The sequence below is a fragment of the Athene cunicularia genome, assembly GCF_003259725.1.
Source record: "Athene cunicularia isolate RWA chromosome 3 unlocalized genomic scaffold, athCun1 chr3_part1, whole genome shotgun sequence".
NCBI classification, from domain to species: domain Eukaryota; kingdom Metazoa; phylum Chordata; class Aves; order Strigiformes; family Strigidae; genus Athene; species Athene cunicularia.
Genome location: NW_020799097.1, coordinates 1,148 through 20,602, shown reverse-complemented (window position 1 = coordinate 20,602; position 19,455 = coordinate 1,148). Strand labels below are relative to the sequence as shown.

At 43.7% G+C, this 19,455-nt stretch overlaps 1 protein-coding gene across 2 annotated transcripts; it reads left to right on the top strand.

The window, feature by feature from the left end:
* Window positions 1-961: 961 nt before the first annotated feature.
* Window positions 962-17,449, top strand: GPN1 (GPN-loop GTPase 1). Of its 2 annotated transcripts, none has more exons than XM_026845735.1 (12): window positions 962-1,009; window positions 2,551-2,617; window positions 3,345-3,382; window positions 3,914-3,992; window positions 4,084-4,178; window positions 6,728-6,773; window positions 8,805-8,951; window positions 11,416-11,498; window positions 14,058-14,097; window positions 14,789-14,879; window positions 15,372-15,479; window positions 17,350-17,449. In XM_026845735.1, exons 1-12 carry the CDS (start codon window positions 1,002-1,004, stop codon window positions 17,439-17,441), a joined length of 894 nt encoding a protein of 297 aa, XP_026701536.1. In that variant the 5' UTR covers window positions 962-1,001; the 3' UTR covers window positions 17,442-17,449. The 2 variants fall into 2 exon arrangements, with proteins under 2 accessions (XP_026701536.1, XP_026701537.1); XM_026845736.1 differs by having other exon boundaries at window positions 990-1,009; window positions 3,937-3,992.
* Window positions 17,450-19,455: the final 2,006 nt, after the last annotated feature.

The window sequence follows — 19,455 nt, the reverse complement described above, 5'->3', positions numbered from 1 at the left end:
GTGAGTGCCGCCGGGCCCGGGCCGGCGGGCGGCGCGCTGGGGGCTCCGCCGCCCGAAAGCGACTGTGTTTTGCCGTAAATAAGTGAAGGCGGCTGTGGTGTACCGCTTTTCGTACGCCTCGCGGAGCGAGGGGGGGTTACGGCAGGTATTCGGCTAGGCTGCTTGTATCCTCCTCCAGAGATTCCAAGTCCAAACACAAGAATTATTTTTTTCTTTTTTTTTAAATTAAGTTTGACTCCTTTCTTCTACTAGTCCTTAACAGCTGAATCTTTAGGACCGAAGGCATGCTTCCATTGTATTCGTACATTTTTTGCATCATCTGGTGTGATTTGATGGGTTCTCGTGGGTTTGTTTTCTTTGTCAGCGATGAACGCATTAGTAGATTCAACCAGGTTTCCTACATCCAGAACAGTGGTAGTAGTCACGTATGCTACCGAACAACTTCTTTAAAGCACTTTAAAAGACGTTAATTTTAGAGAAAATACCTTAACAATAAGACAAGACGTTATGTTTAGTCGTTCCAAAGGGCTCAGCAGTCATATGGGTCTCATCTCTTAAACTTTAAGAAGTTTGCCAGCCTGCCTCTTCAGAGGGTAAGAAAGGCAGCGTGGGTACCAAAGTTATTTTATTGAAGTCAGATGAATAATCAGGGTGTCTGTTCCAGTGCTGGGTCTCTAATAGTACAGCTAGGTACATGTGCTGTGTTAGCCAGCTGACAAAAATTAACTGAAGCAGTTACTATTAAATCCCTCAGTTGGTGGCGTTTCACATAGGGTTTCATATGTATGTTGAGAATGTAGCTAATACTAGATTTTGTTTAATCTACTTGAGAGATTTTTTTGTGTCAATGCTAGATTTGAGACAAAATGGGACTAGCTAGAAAAAGAAGGGTTTTCACCTATCAGCAAATTGAAGCAGGATATTTTAAAAGGGATGTCCTAAAACTGTTTATATGTCTTCCTCCTCTAGATATCAGAGACACTGTGAAGTACAAAGAAGTCATGAAACAGTATCCTTTTTTTGTCTAAGTAATGATACTTTGAATCTCAGATTTTGTGAAAATAGTCTGTCACCTCCACACAATTCGGTGAAGGGGGCAGGGGTTGTTGGGGGCCACAGTAATGCAGAATGTTACCTGTAGATCAGAAGTTTTTGTCATGTGTTTCTTGCATGTGAGGTTAGAAGCGTATGTTCTACAAGATTTGATACTCTCTAGGTCATTTTTTCCCGTGATAAAAGTGATTCTGCCTAAGAGTATGTTTTTACAAATGATAGGCACTTTTTAAAAATTGTTGTTCTTTCGAAGAGCTTCTGTATTTTTTTTGTGGAAGCCAGCAGCCTTTCCCCTATGTTTTAAAAATTATGTATATTTAAAAATGTATGTAAATAATTTATCTGTAATAAAAATTACATAACAAATTTTGTTATACACAAATGTGCAAATTCCTATTTTCCTGTAGTAGGTGGAGAAAAGAACAATTTCCACGTCATTTGACCATAAACCATTGTTGTCTTTCTGAATCTCAAAGACATTGGGTTGGCTCTTGCTGCACAGTATTTTGATGGCTGTAGTTCAGTAACATTGCACTGCATTTCCAGAGGAGTATGGAGGTCTGTTGTCTCCTAAGCAATAGCTTATGCAAATGCAGATAATAAACAGTGTTTGGTTTTGACTTGCTAGCGTGACTCACAAATTTAGTATTTTAGACAGAAATAAAGATGGTGGGGGATAGAATTCTTGATTTTGTCTTTTGTTTGGTGTGGAGTTACCAACAAAACGTCCATGTATAGGTTTCCATTTGGTATGTAGGTGCATTATTTGCTTTACTGCGTCTGTTAGCCATTACTGGAGTTTAATCATCTCATTAAATAGTGCTTGAGGAGGGTCCCTGGCCTCATGTTTGGATATTGCGCGTAGTGGCCCTGTAAGGCAGTATGTACGGATGAATCAGTGCTGGTTCTTAGGCAGTTTAAAAAAAAAAAAAAATCTTTGTTTCTTTGAACATAATTTGCATACAGATCTTTATGCATAAAAATGGATTTAGAAATCTTCATCTTCAAGCTGATGCTTCAAGTATCTTTACAGTATTGATTCCTGTTATCATTTAAATTCTGCTGAAATGCATTTGTGCAAGAAATCTTGTAATTAATTACCTTTTGAAGTATAAATGCTTAAAATTAGGTGCATTCAGGACATTGTTAAATTCCAAGTTACGGACTGTGTTGTAAATGTTTTTGAAAAAACGATTGCTTTGAGTATACATGTACGTATATTTTATCTTTGTCCAGAATAAACAGAATCACCTAGGTTGGAAAAGACCTTGAAGATCATCTAGTCCAAGCATAATGATAATGCTTGAATAATGGCAAGGGGAAGCTACAGCCCCTTTTCCTTTTGTCAGTCAGACGTGTTTGGGCAAGAGAGAGACCACTTCGTGTTTGTTGTGCTACTGCATCGCTTAATTACTTAATTGTGTATTAGGGGTGCTGTCTCTTGCTGCAGGATATCTAACATGCATAAGCATCTGCTTTCCTAAATGAAGTGTCTAGATACGGACTGGGCCCAAATGGTGGGATCGTGACCTCTCTCAATCTCTTTGCTACAAGGTTTGATCAGGTACGAGGTTGTTCCTACGTGACACTGTGCTGGGGGGCTGTGGGGTTTTTGTGTGTTTGGAGTCTCAGAGAGCACTGCATTTGGTGAGCCCCCTAACACATCTTTGGAGTTAGTGTTCTTTTGTACAGAGCCATGTGCTTTACAAAGCAGCCAAAATGCATTAGCTTTCATCTGAGAGATTTCAGTTTTTCAGCTTTTTTAAAAGTAAAATTTAAAAGCCACGTGTACAGAATGTTCTTTAGTCTCTACGTACCTGTTCTATGATGTCTAATGACTACATTAGCTGTAAGGTCTTTCACGTGAATGCTGTGATTTTGAAGCCGGGAAACTCACTTCTGGAAGCAAGTTCAGTTTTCCTAGGGTTATTTGGTGATGGACTGCTCTTAAGTCATAATGCTGAATCAACGCTGGGGTGGAACTTAAGCGAGAGACCGTGCACAACCTCTTTGTGAAAAGCGGAGGAACAGCTGCATTTGTTATGCCATTTCTTTAGCCAGGTACTTGAACGCGAACAGAATCAAAATTGTCCTTGACCTATGCAGTGTCTGAGCATTTTCCACCCTTCCTTGGTAGGGCATCTTCACACGTTGAAAAGCTTAGAGGCTTTAATCTTCAGTTGATGCATACGTGCAGCTGTGCAAGATGATGTAGTGTCTGTTATGAAATGATTATGAAAGTTTCCTGTTGTGAGCCTAACTACAAAGTATATTCCTTCTTTTTCAATCAGGTGATGAAGTTTATTGAAAAAAGACAAAATGCATCCAAGTGAGTAAATTCTACCAAGTTCTACTTTTCTGGGGTCAGTGCTGGAAAATCATTTGAAATCCCAAAAAGGTTCTCTGCATGTTTCTAGTTGTTTTTCAGCCTTGGTATAAATTTTGTATGGAAAAGGGCGTAGAATTAGATAAACTAGACTTTCTTTGGATACATCGAAGAAATGTCTGCTGATTCCAGTTCTGCTTTTCTTGTCTTCCATTATACTGTCATTTTTTTCTCATGCACTGTTCAATTAGGCAACAGTTAATTCTTCTGAAGGGTTTGCAGAAATGTCTGTCAAATTGATGTCTTCAGCTTTAATAGAATCTGAACACGATATGCGCTTCTTAGTTACAAAATTCGCACAAGAAATTTTCAGGCATGCCCACAAATCTTGTCACTGTTTGAGAGAAGCTTTTCTGATCTGTGACAGAATAATCACGTGATTTGCCGTTATATGCTTGTGGTAATCTAGTCAGAACAGGACCTCGTGTTTAACTGATTTTCCCTTATTGTCTGTCTGGGGTGACCTCTTACCAGGTATGTTATTATTGACACACCAGGGCAAATTGAGGTGTTCACCTGGTCAGCGTCAGGAACCATCATAACTGAGGCCTTGGTAAGTGTTTTCTGTGTGAGGCTGTGTGAATGAAATGGCTGTTGAACAGCACATACTTCTAATTAAAATATCTTTTACTTTGTGTTTCTAGGCTTCCTCTTTCCCTTCGGTGGTTGTTTATGTGATGGACACCTCTCGCAGTACTAACCCTATCACCTTTATGTCCAACATGTTGTATGCCTGCAGGTAAGAAAAGTTGAAAATGCAGTTCATCTGCTTTGACTGCTGTGCCTCTTTGATGCTTACTTTGGAGGGGAATCATGGAATGGTTTGGCTTGAAACGGACTTTTCAAGACCACCTAGTCCACCTCCCCTTCCACAGGCAGGGATATCTTTCACCAGATCAGGTTGCTTGAAGCCCCGTCCAGCCTGACCTTGAACACTCCCAATGATGGAGCATCCACAGGTGCTCTGGGCAACCTGCTCCAGTGTCTCACCGCCCTCATCGTAAAAATTCCTCCCTTTTGTCCAATCTAACCCTACCCTCTTTCAGTTTAAAGCCATTGTCCCTTATCCTGTCACTACAGGCCTTGGCAGAAAGTCTCTCTCTGTCTTATAAGCCCCCTTTGAATACAGAAAGGCCACAATAAGATCGTCACATCCCACTCAGAGGAGGGAGACAAGTGACTCAGATTCATAAATCCCCAACGGACCAGACAGCAGTGAGACAAGTCTCAAAGTCCAGACATCTGTTAACTTCCCACAATATAACAACTGGATACATGACAACTGACTGAGTATATAATGAGCTGTGGCAAGCAGTTCAGTGTGCCATGTGTTGCTTAATTGCAGCGAAGGGAAAGGGGGGAAAGGAAAGGAGGGCAATGGAGGGAACAGAGGAACAGAGATCACTGCTCTGGGTTCCTGCCTCGACCCCGCCGCGAGGGTTCCAGGAGGCATCTGCCTTCTTCACTTCACCCCCTGAGCCCCTCTCCTCGCCCCCCTCAGTTTATACCCCCTCTCCTTGGGTCCGTCCCCATGGCCGACCCACACACCTACGGTCCCATGGGTGGGGAGGGGTCAGGTGTTCCATGGCCTGAGGTAATTAGCATGAGCTCGTTAGTCTCCGTTAGCATGTCAGGTGCTCACTTTACCACCCCTCCCTGGATGAGGAAGCCAAGGTCACTGCCCGGACAGACGCCCCTTGAGACCTGAGCAGGTGCCCCAGAGCAGAACCGTCCTGTCCCCACAGGGCTCCTGCCCTCCAGCTGCCTCCGGTGTTACTGGGGCAGCTGGTCAGCTCCGGCCTCCCCCCGCCCCGGGACTGGAGTTTCATTCCTTGGGAGTGTTTGAGACATTCTCAGCTCGGAGGCCTCCACCCCCGCTGTCCTTCAGCTCTCGCTCAGGCTGTTTCTCAGGCCGTGTCTCTCACAGGCCTCTTTCTACAAGTCGTCTCTCACAAAGGTCTCCCTGAAGCCTTCTCTTCTCCAGGCTGAACAGCCCCAACTCTCTCAGCCTGTCTTCACAGCAGAGGTGTTCCAGCCCTCTGATTGTTTCTATGGCCTCCTGTGACCCCGCTCTAACAGGTCCGTGTCTTTCCTGTACCGTGGGCTGGAGCTGGACCCAGTGCTCCAGGCAGGGTACCACGAGAGCAGAGCAGAGGGTTAGAATCCCCCCCCCTCGACCTGCTGGCCAGGCTGCTTCTGATGCAACCCAGCATACATCACCCTTCTGGGCTGCAAGTCCACTTTGATGGCTCATAACCATTTAATCTGCTATTTTGGTTATTCTCTGTCTTGATGGTTTCCCCATTGGATAAGCAAAATAATTTAGGTGCCAATGGACATCTGGAGGTCACTGGACCGAAACTCACGCTGAAAGAATTAAATGGTACCTTAGTGTGATGAAGGCGAGTTACATCAGATCTAACACACTGCCTGTTGCTTATAAAATTATTTGTCTAAGATGTGTCCAGATAGCCTAGTTTAAGCTGCTTCTTGTAAACAGATAATATTTTAATCTATTTTTTTAATATTACTGATACTTCTGGTGATTCTTCAAGATCTGTTTGGAGCTTGGCATAGTATGGAGTTCTTGGTTTATTGTGTTCCTCCTTGTATGTGGATTTCTCTGTTTTCTTTCATGTTAAACCACAGACTAAATAAAGATCAGCTTATCTAGAGCTGTCATAATTCATGGTAAATGTTGGTAAAAAGTTCAGAAAACATATCAGTCCTTGTACCAAGGTCAAAAGCTACGTCACTGTGATAGGAGTATGCAAAACATGTCTTATTACATGCTGCATTTTCTGACATGAGTGTTGAGAAAAAGATGCTAGAATATATACAGTGAAACAAGTATCTAAGCTCGTGTTTCAAGGTAGTTTTGCTTTATATATGTTATTTGAATTCCTTCTTCAATTCACAAATAATACCTCAGAACCTAAGGTTTGAGTCAAAATAATTAGAAAATGCAGAGAGAGAGTTAAAAACTGGATTCTGAGAGTCATAGAAAATAGTAATCAAAACCAGCTGGGTGTGTAGAAGGACATTTTATATCTTACAGGCATGTGCTTACATATTGGGGGGATATTTTGTTCAACTATGCTAAGCAGAATGTGGGTGGAAATTACCTTCTAGTTGATGCAGAGGAGAATGATTATCTTTTGAAGTCAAATGTATTCAGTTTTGCACAAGTCTTGTCTGCCTTAAGCTTGATTTGCTTTCCATTCTAGTGAGATTTAAATTAATTTTTAATTTTTTTGTGGTTTTTGTTTTGTTTTCCACCCCTGCCAGTATCCTGTACAAGACAAAGCTACCTTTCATTGTTGTCATGAACAAAGTAAGTTAAAGCTATGGTTTCTATGTCCTAGGGGAATATTATTCTGTTTAGCTTGCTTTGCTGTAGTGTCTTTGTCTTACTACAGTAACAGATTTTCTAGAAGAGAGGCTGGGAGGGAGCTGCAGGCTGAGGGGTGTTTAATCTGGTATACACGTGCACAACAAGAATCAGGGATGGGCAGTCACACCCAAACATTGAAGTTAGAGATGGTACTGACAATTTCAAGCATGTTTTTCACCTTAACCCTAGGCTGTAAGGAAGGGTAAGTTCATTACGGAATGTCCCCTGCTTCCTCAGAACAATTGTGTTAATCATTAATTATTTCTACTCAGCAGCAGGCCGATGACTCACAGTGGGAGTTGTGTATCACCTGCCTGTTTTGAGGAAGGTTTCCCATATGTTGTAGCAGGCAGAATTTAACAAAAGGTGCTTGGTTCTGATCAGTGACACTAAATATATGCCACTATTTGCCAGAAAGCAGATACTTCCCAGCCTAAGGGTACACTTCCACTGCTGTGTAAGGTACTTGTAGCCTTAAAGCAATGCTTTTGAACTTAACAGCTAGCCACCTATTTAAACATAACAATTTCACGTATTAAAAGAATCCCATTAGATTTTTGGTGTGAGTACTCTTCCCTTTCCCCACAGACATCCTTTGCGTTCAAGGAGTTGCTCCCCAGCATGACAAGCTTTCTGTGTGTGCACACGTCTGTCCCCTACACCCCCTCTAGAAAACCCATTCTTCGGGAGTGTTACCTCCCACCAGCCGGACAGGACTAGTGCCTGATGTACTCCAGCTGCCTGTGTCTTCCCAGGGACCCAAACCATGCGTGTCTCTGGTATCTGCTTTCTTACTTAGCAAGTTTTTGTACACTGTTTTCTTTCTAACTCTAGAGAGTAATTTTAAAACAAGCTGTTAAGCTTTTTCAGTAGAAAAAAGGTACAAGGTAGAGAAATCATTCCCTCTTAAGAAAAAATATTTTTTAAAGACTTAAATAAATGGGACTTTATCAGTATATGTAAGGAAAGTTAGGCCCAAGGCATGGGATTCATAACTTTAAACTTTGTTTTGATCAGATGTTTAGCTTTTGTTAAAAAGTAAAGTCAAGAGAATTTTTGACAAGCATTTTAAAGTTGACTCTTTATAAGAATGGACAAGTCCCAAGGAACTTATATGTGTGCTGTAACAAACACATACATTTAAGGAATGTTAAGATTTTCAGAGGAAAAAAAAATGTAATTCATGGAATTGATTATATTTATAGAATTTAATCAAGCTAACTCTAAATAGTCAGGTTTGACCCTTGGTGGATTCAGGGTCTTAAATCTCTTGACTAATGCTAGGCAGCACTTTCTTTACCTATTTTCCTCCTTCCCGTTGGTGCTGGCAGATTAAATGTATCAGATTTTTGAACACCTGTATATTGTGATAATAGTGGATATACATGTGGTAAGAGATGTTTATAAAACGCTTTAATAGACTGTGTGCTAAATCCATGTAAAATTATGAAACCATCTCGCCTGTTTGTGTTCAACATCTTGCACTGAGTTAGATTATAACTTCAGGTCAGAGCACAGCTCACTTTTTATAAAGGTTCTGTAGGCTGTTGCCGGATGTGGAAATGGTGCCCTTGCCCCCCTGACCCCCAGCCAATCAAGGAAGGATGGGACCTTCAGTGAGCACTGTTCTTGTCTGGCCTCAGTCACACAATCCAATATTTACAACTTAAACTTTCTTATACAGTATGCAATTTTTAGGTGCCCCTTTCTGGTAAACCACAGAAGCATTTAACTTGCAATTGTTTCCTTAAACATGCTTTCTTAAAACTGGGATAGGGGTTGTTTGTCTTCTCTTCCTCTATTCAAGTAGTTGGCTTGATAAAAACAGAGCTTGGAAGACTTCAGATGAGGGCTGAATATTTTGAAAGAATGTTTAAAATAGATTTTTTTTTTTTTTAATTTGTCCACTTAACAGCCTAAGGCTAAGAATTCATCATTATTACGTCTGAAAATTTTCTCTTTTCCTTCCAGACTGACATAATTGACCACAGCTTTGCAGTAGAATGGATGCAGGACTTTGAGACTTTCCAGGATGCCCTGAATCAGGAGACATCCTATGTCAGTAACCTGACTCGTTCTATGAGTCTAGTGTTGGATGAATTTTACAGTTCACTGAAGGTAAGAATCTTCCTTTTTTTATTACCTTTCATAAAAGCCTTGAGAAGAGAAAGCTCAAGGAGGATATTACTGATGTGTGTAAATGCCTGCTGGGAGGATGTAAGGAAGAGGGAGGCAGCTCTTTTCGGTGGTGCCCAGTGAAAGGACAAGAGGCAGTAGACACGAAGTGAAATACAGGGAACTGGGTTTAAACAGAAGAGGGGAAAAAAAATTCTGTAATTTTACTGATTGAGCACTGGAACAGATAGTCCACAGTTTCTGGAGTCTCCATCTTTGGAGATACTCAAAATATATTTAGACAAGATCTTGAAGAACCTGGTCTAGTTGTCCTGGTTCAGCTAGGATAGGGTTAAGATTCCCTAGCAGAGAGGGGGAAGGGATCTCTAGCCGGTTATTCATACCATGCTGATGTCAGGTCCGGGTGCAGGAGCGGGGGAACTTTTTCCTTTGTGGCTTTAGTCGCGGGAAGCACGGGGCTGTCTGTGTCCATTGTGGTATTTCTCTGTATATTGTCTTGTTTACTGTTATTGCTGTTTGTTGTTGTTATCATTGCTACTGTTGTTGTTCAGATTGTTTATTACACTGTTGTATTAAATTTCTTCTTATTTTAACCCGGGGTTTGTGCCTCACTTCCAGCCTGACCGGCTGAGGGTGGGGGAGGGACAACAGCAGCGTGGTCTCGGGTCCCGGCAGGGCTTAAAACCATTGCACTAGTTAATCCTGCTTTTTGAGCAGGAGAGGTTGGACTAGATGATCTCCAGAGGTATCTCCCAACCTCAGCTACTCTGTCCTCCTCTAAAAGGGCTTTGCACTCTGTTGACCAGCCTTGCATTGGGGTTGAGGATTTGCTGGTTTGAACATAAAGTAACCAGTTGCTTGTCATAGTGATTGGCAGCCCGAATCATTAATACTAAGTTGTGATTAATCACCAGAAGAAAGAGAAGATAGGCTGGTAAGAGTCGCTGTTCTGTGTTGCAGTGTCTCCTATCTGAGATAATTCTTCTTGTCTGAAAATGTCAAGTGCACTTGGGCAATTTCCTGTGTAGGAAGAAGGGAAAGAATCAAAAATCCTGTATGTTTGCTGACACAAAAAAAAGTGTTTTTTTTCCACTTACCAGGTTTTGAGAGGATAAATCCATTTGCTTTCTCAAAGCACTATACACTGGAGGATGATAATGATCCCATGGTGTGTGCTAAAAGAGTTCAGCTAAATGTGTTTTTTCATCAGCTTTTACTTAAGAAGCCGTAGACTATTTGCTTTTTAGATATTACAAGACGGGCATGAAAATTAGTGATTCTATTAATATAGTGATAATTTAGCAAAAACACAGTAAGTGCCCTATGTGGAACAATACACAGTATTTCAGAACAGATTGTAGTGGTGCCATCTACAGGATTAAAGTATTTCCTGGTCCTTATTTGCTAATCAACTGTTTGTATGCATGTCAAACCTCTTAGAATAGTAGGTTGGGAAGCAGGACATGTGCAGAGCGTACTTAAGTGCAATGAGAGTATAAATATTAGTGTATATTGGCACAGTGCCCAGGGTAATGCTTAAAATCCTTTGGAATGCTTGATTATCTGTGTATTTACTGTGTATTGATAAAATGCAAGGCTGTGTTGGAAAAAGTCTTACATTTGAAAGTGAGTAGTTAAGACTGTCTTGCTGATGAAAAAGAGGGAGAATTTTCATTAGAGGATGTAAGATTCCTAAGGGTCAACAAGTACTGGCTAGTAATAGTCTTAATTAAAGATATTTTTAGATAATTGATTTAATAAAAGCAGAACAAATAGCCAGAACTGTAATGACAGACAAGTTGCAATTGGAAAGCAGATGTGCATTTTGAATGTATTGCCATAGGAACTGATTCAGTTCTCCATCTCTTGCTGTTCTGTGGTTGGATTGGGTGCCTTTTGAAATGTGCTGCAGCTAAATGCAAAGTGTTAAAACTTCAGAGATGGAAGGTCAGTTCCTGCGGGCTGCTTCGCTCTGTGGTTCTAGTACACTCATAGTGCAGCAGTCACACCAATCACTTACAGTCCTAGGTTCGAATGAGAACCTGGATTATTAACAGTAACCAAGTAGACAGTAGAAAGGTTTGATCTTCCTTTTGAATTGCCCTATCTTTTTCATTAGGGTTAGGCATTGTATTTTCTTAACTATGTTTTTTGTGGTGTATTGAGATTGAAGGTACAAGGATGGGTGGAGTCAGGTTTTCTTTAACTGTTGCTACCTGCCCCATGGTAAAATTTGTTTCTTATGCCACTGTAATGATTAAATGGGGATCATTAGAGTGTGTCCCCCCCCCTTTTTTTTTTTTGTTTAGGTGTGTGTTTGTTTGGTGGTTTGTTTTTTGTTGGGTTTTAAGATACTGCTTAGTCTTTTCAGCTCTGATCATCCATCAGTTACCTGAAAACTTGGTTTGGTTACTCTTCAGTTCTGGTATATGTTTTTCTTTTCCAGGTGGTTGGTGTTTCTGCTGTGCTTGGCACAGGACTGGATGACTTTTTTGTCCAGCTTTCTAAAGCTGTAGATGAGTATGAGAGGTAAGGTGATAACTGTTGGTCCCTGACTCAGTGAATATTTGCTGAAATTACTGATTTATGAGCCCACTCCTTTGATTTGAAGGACTATTCAGTTCTCACAGCCAAGGTAGTCTAGGGTTTCTAATAAACGTAAGTATAAGAGTCAGTATAAAAAGCAGCAGTCAAAGGGAACTGTTCAGTGGTGAATTTTTGTGCTAACTGTTCAGTGGAAAAGTAAAAGTTGTCTGTGCCAGCACATCTTTGAAGTATTTTTTTCCTCTGATTCTGTACAATGATCAGGATTTGAATTGTCCTCAGGAAGTTAGCAGATCAGCTTGACAGATTGAATAGATGAGGAAGTTGAAATTAAATTAATTCTCTGAGAATTTGCTCCTTACTGGATTCCTCCCTGTGCAATACTGCCAGGCTGCTCTATAATATTAGAAAGCAAATCCAGTAACTTGGAAATACATAAACCAGAACATAGATTATTGTTAGAGGAGAATGTATGATGCTGGATTGGTTAGCTGAGAGAAGCTGCTACAGCTTCATGATCCCAGGTCTGATTAGTCTGGCCTGGCTGTGCCTGCAGGTCTGCATACTGCCTAGACTCTGCTTACGTGCAGATGTGCATAGACTCGTTTATTCCTTTAAATCTCTATTTCCCACAGTTGTTACTCCCCAAATCTCCTAAATCCCTCATTTTTTTCACCTTTGGTTGCTCCCCTAAGCATCCTCTAATAAATCCTGCACTTTCCGTGAGTGCTCTTTCCTTGCATCCCATAATGTGTCCCACAGCCCTGGGCAGCCACCCCTCTGTGCCCACAAGGTTACCTGGAGGGCTCCCAGCAAGCCCTGGTGATGGGTTTAATGCCCAGACCACAGGGCTCGTGGTTCTCCTGGGCCAGCTGGAGTAGGTGTCCCTTCCTCTGAGCCCTTGGTTGGATTCCCTGCCTGCCACGTGCCCCTGTGTTCCTCTGGGCTTCTCGAGAATGGCTTTGATGGTTTGACAGCGCTCCTGTGGTGGGCCTGGGAGTATCTGGGCAGGGTATTATTTGTGCTTCCCCCTTCCAAATGTGTCTCTATGCTCTTTGGAGGTGCTGAGGAGTTTTACCACGTAACCTAACAATTATTGTGGGATACACTGCCTACATAATGAAACTCTAGTTAAAAGGTTTCTTGTATGCTGGGCTGCATCAGAAGCAGCCTGGCCAGCAGGTCAAGGGGCGGGGATTCTGACCCTCTGCTCTGCTCTCGTGGTACCCTACCTGGAGCACTGGGTCCAGCTCTGGCCCACGGTACAGGAAAGACACAGACCTGTTAGAGCGGGGTCACAGGAGGCCATAGAAACAATCAGAGGGCTGGAACACCTCTGCTGTGAAGACAGGCTGAGAGAGTTGGGGCTGTTCAGCCTGGAGAAGAGAAGGCTTCAGGGAGACCTTACTGCAGCCTTTCTGTACTTAAAGGGGGCTTATAAGACAGAGAGAGACTTTCTGCCAAGGCCTGTAGTGACAGGATAAGGGACAATGGCTTTAAACTGAAAGAGGGTAGGGTTAGATTGGACAAAAGGGAGAAATTTTTACGATGAGGGCGGTGAGACACTGGAGCAGGTTGCCCAGAGCAGCTGTGGATGCTCCGTCATTGGGAGTGTTCAAGGTCAGGCTGGACGGGGCTTCAAGCAACCTGATCTGGTGAAAGATGTCCCTGCCTGTGGAAGGGGACGTTAGAACAGATGATCTTCGAAGTTCTCTTATGGCTCAAACCATTCCATGATTCTTTGGGTATCCATATCCGCTTTATCCTTACTTCATTAAAGAAACATTTCGAAGGTCCCATAGTGGTACATTAGTCTGTAAATCTATGAACAGTTTCTGTACGAGATCCCATTGAGGCACAAGTACTGACAGAGAAAGTCATGTTGGTGACTAGAGGAAAGTGATAGATGTGCTGATTAGGTACAGCAGAGAAATGACTGTCTCAGTCGAGCTGGTTTAATTTCTTCTCCAAGAAGATAGTGTGAGAAAAGTTTGCTGTTTTAATGAAGTATGTTCACTTATTTTGCATCCATTGGTTTCAGAATTCAAATCTGGGTAAAAAGTACCATTAGTCTTTCTGAGGTGTTCCTCACACATAAAAGCCTAGAGAAGGCTCCAGGGAGACCTTGGAGCCACCTTCCAGCACTTAAAGGGGCTGCAGGAAAAGGGGGAGGGACTCGTCATCAGAGGCTGCAGTGATGGGACAAAGGGGAATGGTTTTAAACTGACAGAGGGGAGATTCAGGTTGGATGTAAGGAAGAAATGGTGGTGAGGCCCTGGCACAGGCTGCCCAGAGAAGCTGTGGCTGCCCCCTCCCTGGAAGGGTTCAAGGCCAGGTTGGATGGGACTTTGGGCAACCTGGGCTGGTGGAAGGTGGCCCTGCCCGGGGCGGGGGGGGCACTGGAGAGTCTTTAAGGTCCCTTGCAGCCCAAACCATGCTGTGATTCTATGAAAACTTTTTTGGTTAGGAACAAGGCTCCAAGATGATCTGTACTTAATATAATTCATGTGTTCAGACTGAATGCACTCTTATTTATCTTTCCAGAGAATATCGTCCAGAATATGAGCGCCTGAGAAAAACACTGGTAAGTATTTTTAACTGTTGTGTACCTGAACAGTGTATCTTGGGGTCACTTTTATGCACACAATTGCCTCTGTTGGGAGAGTCTAACATTTCATTTACTACTTATGCTCTTTGTGGAAAAAATCCTATCCTGAGGCTCACCATGTGTTTTCTTCCCTAGATTTGGTGGAGCATATCTTCACAAAAATAAAGATGTTTTGTAAAACAGATGTTGCTCACTTTTTTAGTGCTAATTATTTGGGCAAATTGTGAGAAAGTAATTGGGAAATATTTTTCTATCTTCTTTTTAAAAAATAACTTCCCCAAGTGATTTGTTGAGAATGTCACTGTATTTTTCTGCACCAGTCAAGCATACTGTTTTGACTTGGGCAATAACAAAGACTGAACTGCAGTACCAGAATCAGTAGTTCTGCCCACATTGAGTTCTGGCTGTCCACAGGACCGTTCTCTGCAGGCACAACTTCACTGAGTTTGGCTTCCTGATGCTACTGAAAATGTTATTGAAGTCCGTCGTGCTGGAGGTTGTTTTCCACGATGGTCCAAAAGTTCTGTGTAACCTTAGTTGTAATGTAAGACCAGTTTACAGACTTCAGCTTTCTGGCTGGGGGTCAGACTGCTGGTATTGAGTGAGATTGCTCTTCTATTGATGTTCTAAACGTACTCAGAATCCACATGTAACTTTGTACCTACAGGAGAAAGCTCAAAACAAAGAAAAGAGAGAGCAGCTGGAACACTTGTGGAAGGACATGGGCAGCGTGTGTATGCAGGGCAACACGCTTGCAGGTATCTCACTAGGAAGATTGTGTTTACAGCAGAAGTTGTCTGAAGAGTCTGCCTTGAGGAGTCATACAGTGCTTTTCTGTCTTCCCAGCAAAAACATGAAAGCAGCTTCATGTTAATAAAGAGGAGTGGGGCTTTAGTTCCTGTGGGATGGTTCAGACTTGGCTCTTCTGTGTGTCAGTCAGACATGAGCAGAAGGAACCCTGCTGCGTAGAAAAAGCAGTGGATATACTAGAAATGAAGGACTAGAAAAGGTAAAACAGTCAAAGTAGAATATGAGAGGGCTCTGCTGGTGGTTTAACTGTTGCCTTATATGAGGTTGAGTATGGTGCTGATGCAGTCTGTCCTCTCTCTTTAGAATCCAGGAACAGCTTTCTGTCCCTTTGGGGCAGGAATTAACTGATGTGTTTATGTGCAAATAGAAATCGTCCAGGCAGGAGCTAACGCGCTTGTTAGCCTGTGGTTTTGTGTATAGCCATTCCTCTTCTCTTCAAGGGCCTGCTGATGCTTCTGCAATGAGTCCCTCTGAGCTGATCCTAACACGAGGAACTCTTGATGAAGAAGAAGAGAGGGAGAGTGATACCGATGACATTGACCATGAAGGTGAGGGAATGAGGGATCTGATCTGGTCTGAAAGCTGCCTGTCTAGTCGGGGAGAACCTTACGTATCTTATTAACAGGATTGACTCTAATGAGAGCCTAGGAGACAAGCAAACATCCAGTCACCTAAATACTGGTGTCTGAATCCGTAGCAGAAGCCCAGCTGCAATGCTTAGTCCAGTGATACCACTCTTTAACCTTTGTGAAAGTTCAACTGTAAATTTTCTATTCCAGTAATTATCTTTAATAGGTGTGTAACATGTGTAAACCAGACAACTTACTGTGTTGGGAGCATGCAGTGACCTCAGGACCTGATTAACACAGCTGTGAGAGACTTGTAAAAACAGGTCCTGAAGGAAACAGGCCTGGGGGAGACACGGCCTGAGAGACAGCCTGAGCGAGAGCTGAAGGACAGCGGGGGCGGAGGCCTCCGAGCTGAGAATGTCTCAAACACTCCCAAGGAATGAAACTCCAGTCCCGGGGCGGGGGGAGGCCGGAGCTGACCAGCTGCCCCAGTAACACCGGAGGCAGCTGGAGGGCAGGAGCCCTGTGGGGACAGGACGGTTCTGCTCTGGGGCACCTGCTCAGGTCTCAAGGGGCGTCTGTCCGGGCAGTGACCTTGGCTTCCTCATCCAGGGAGGGGTGGTAAAGTGAGCACCTGACATGCTAACGGAGACTAACGAGCTCATGCTAATTACCTCAGGCCATGGAACACCTGACCCCTCCCCACCCATGGGACCGTAGGTGTGTGGGTCGGCCATGGGGACGGACCCAAGGAGAGGGGGTATAAACTGAGGGGGGCGAGGAGAGGGGCTCAGGGGGTGAAGTGAAGAAGGCAGATGCCTCCTGGAACCCTCGCGGCGGGGTCGAGGCAGGAACCCAGAGCAGTGATCTCTGTTCCTCTGTCCCCTCCATCGCCCTCCTTCCCTTTCCCCCTTTCCCTTCGCTGCATTAAGCAACACAAGGCACACTGGACTGCTTGCCACAGCTCGTTATATGCTCAGCCAATTATCATGTATCCAATTAGTACATTCTGGGAAGTTAACAGATGTCTGGACTCTGAGACTTGTCTCACTGCTGTCTGGTCTGTTGGGGATTTATGAATCTGAGTCACTTGTCTCCCTCCTCTGAGCGGGATGTGACAACAGTGTGTTTCATCATCTTTTTGGCCTTACAGTTTCTGTCCCTGGCGCTCTTTTCTTTCCCTGTGTCTTGGAGCAATCTTCTAAGTTCTCACAGTGTATGATTTAAATTTTTTTTTTTCTTTTATATAGCTCACAGACTTAATCTTCAGAATTTCCCTGTTCCATTGATTTTTAGGATCATTTATTTCTTTTGCCTTGTAATGATGTTAGAGATCAGACAGACTTTATGTGTTGCTCTGATTAGCCTGACTCTACCTTTCTGTCCTGGTTTTGGCCAGGATAGTTAACTTTCCTTGGGCTGAGAGGGAGCACAGCTGGAGGGCCGGTCACTGGAGTATTCCACATCACGTGATGTCGTGATGCTCAGTATCTGAAGGAGATGTGCTCTCGTTTCCATTTTCCCCATCAGCCTGGTCGGATGTTTGGTGTGGTCAGGGTCGCTGCTGGGGTGCGCTGTGTACCTGCTGAGTAACTGCATTGTATATTACCTGTTTGGACTTACTTTTGTTACTGTTGTTTTGTTACTATTACTAATCTAATTTTTTTTAATTTAAACCTACAAATTTATCTTTTTTTATCCCTTCCCTACTTCATGGGGTGAGGTGGGGAGTAAATGACTGACCATGTGCTGACTGGCTACTGGCCGAGTTCAAACCACAACACTTTCTTTACCAACACCAGTAGAGCAAGTGCTGAAATAGTGCTGAACTGTGGGTTTGTTTCCCCAGTTACTGAGGAGAGTCATGAAGAACCAGCCTTCAGAAACTTTATGCAAGAGACACGGGTGAAATACCAGAGAAGAAGAAACCCAAATGAATGAGTCCTTCAGAAATAGAGGATTTGGAGTCCCTTGTAATGGAGTTAAAAGTAAAGGAACAGCATAAAGAATCTTGCATGGGACCATGCATGAAGTCTGTGAACAGCTTCCTCTTGATATAAAATCTTCCTTACTGCAGTAACTGTTGGTCATGCGAGTTCAAGGTCTTGTACCCAACTGACTGCACGTTTGACCATCTGCCACGGTGACTTCCTGAAGCTGAAGGGACCAGATGGCACTTTGTTTTGCTCCAGATTCTTTTGGTGTGCCTGTTGGGAGCTTGAATTTTGAGCTCTGAGAGTGTTAGCATCTAGAGTACTTACTGGTCTCCAAAAGTGGCTTCTGTTCACCTTGTGCAGAGAGATGTCTGCTGCAGCCAGGACACAAATGAAATCTCCGCTGCGTGTGAAACTTCACCAATCTAGTGTTTGATGGTTTGGTTTTAATTAAATATATTTTATGTACTAACAAATGTGTCATGCTTAGTAGCAGGAAATGTCATTTCACCTTTCGAATGTGAGACTTTTTTTTTCCTGTGCTTACAGCCCACCTCCACAGATGCACAGCAAGTGCATCTTAATTACATTCCACAGACACAGTGCAGCTGCCTCCTGGGAACATCTTGGGTAAAGAAGGTTCCTGGGAGGCAAAGTGTCAAAAAGAATCTGGCTTGATTCTGCTGAGAACTGCAGTGTGCGTGGCAGTGTGCTGCCTGCGAGGAGCTGTAGGTAACGTAAAACAAAAGCCTTTCTGTGGCTGAGTGCTCACAGGGTGTAGACAAGGATGCAGAGACCGGAGGAGACGTTCCTGGTGGCACCACCAGGCGCGGCCGCTGCTGCCCCCCCCCAGCCCATGGGTGGTGCCGGGCACAGGGTGGGGGCACCTGAGGGCTGGAGCCCCTCCAGCGGGCAGGGGGGTCTGCTGGCAGCTCAGCAGCGTCTCTCTTGGGTGGTGCAGCTGGCCAGACGTCCCTCCTCATTCTGGAACACGCCAAACCTCTCATCAGGTGGTAAGTGTATTTTGGAGACAGACAGTCTGATGGCATCAGCTCACAGCTCTGCGAGTTCAGGGAATGTGAAAGGAAAATCAAATACTTACAAACCTAATAAAAACACTGCTATATGCATATGCCCACCTTTATACTAAAGAGCAAAGGACTGAGCTTTGCTCTTTACTTTTTGTTTTACTCTTTAAAGTTTTACACTTCACTCCTGACATCACTGACCCAGCAGCAGGATGTGCAGCAGCAGCACAAGGGCCATGGCTGTTGCGGCAGATCCATCAGCCGTAGCTTCTGGTGGCAGTGCGGCCTCATCCTGCACCTCTCAGGGCTCCTTCCCTGCAGCCCTGCTGTAAGGACGGGATGAGACATTGCAACAGCAGCAAGAGTGTTTGCTTTTATGGGCAGGGTGTGCTCAGGGTCGTATCGCTCGGCCTTGTGGGTGACTTGGGGAGATCGCTCCGGCCTTGCCAGGGTGTGTTGTCTGTGGAGCTGACCTCTTCACTCAAGAGTCCTTCCTCCCCGAGCTCCACTGCCATACTGACACATATTTTTCCAATATGTCGGAACAGGATTTGGGGTTTTGTGTTTCAGATGTTTGTTGTAGGCATCTCCTGAGGCTCGACAGGTTCCCCTGGGCCAGGTATGCCTGCCGGCTGTTAACCCCCTGACACCGGGGCCTGCCCTGTGTCGCTGCCACAGCACAAAAATACCCCAAGCACCCTGATTGTGGGTCTGCAATGGGAGGAAAAAAACTCATTTTTTGGGGGAAAAAACCCTTCAGTTTGGGGCTCCTGGGAAAGTTAAACCTGCCTGGATTTGTGCAGCTGGAGAGCAGAAACCCCACCATTTTCATGCACAAATCCAAAAATCGCCAATTTTGATGTTACAGAGAAGTGCTGAAAAAAAAAACCCAAAATGGGGTATTTTGGAAAAGCAAACCCCCCCCAAATTTTTGTAGTAGAGAAAAGCCAAAAAACCCCCCAGACCTGATTTGGAGTGAGAGGCCAGCTGTTT

What these genes read in the sequence shown, in the direction of transcription:
- GPN1 (XM_026845735.1), top strand. An exon ending in GCTGTAGATGAGTATGAGAG is followed by an intron (nt 11,499 to 14,057) that starts GTAAGGTGATAA and finishes TTATCTTTCCAG; the next exon opens with AGAATATCGTCCAGAATATG. An exon ending in GCAGGGCAACACGCTTGCAG is followed by an intron (nt 14,880 to 15,371) that starts GTATCTCACTAG and finishes CTTCTCTTCAAG; the next exon opens with GGCCTGCTGATGCTTCTGCA.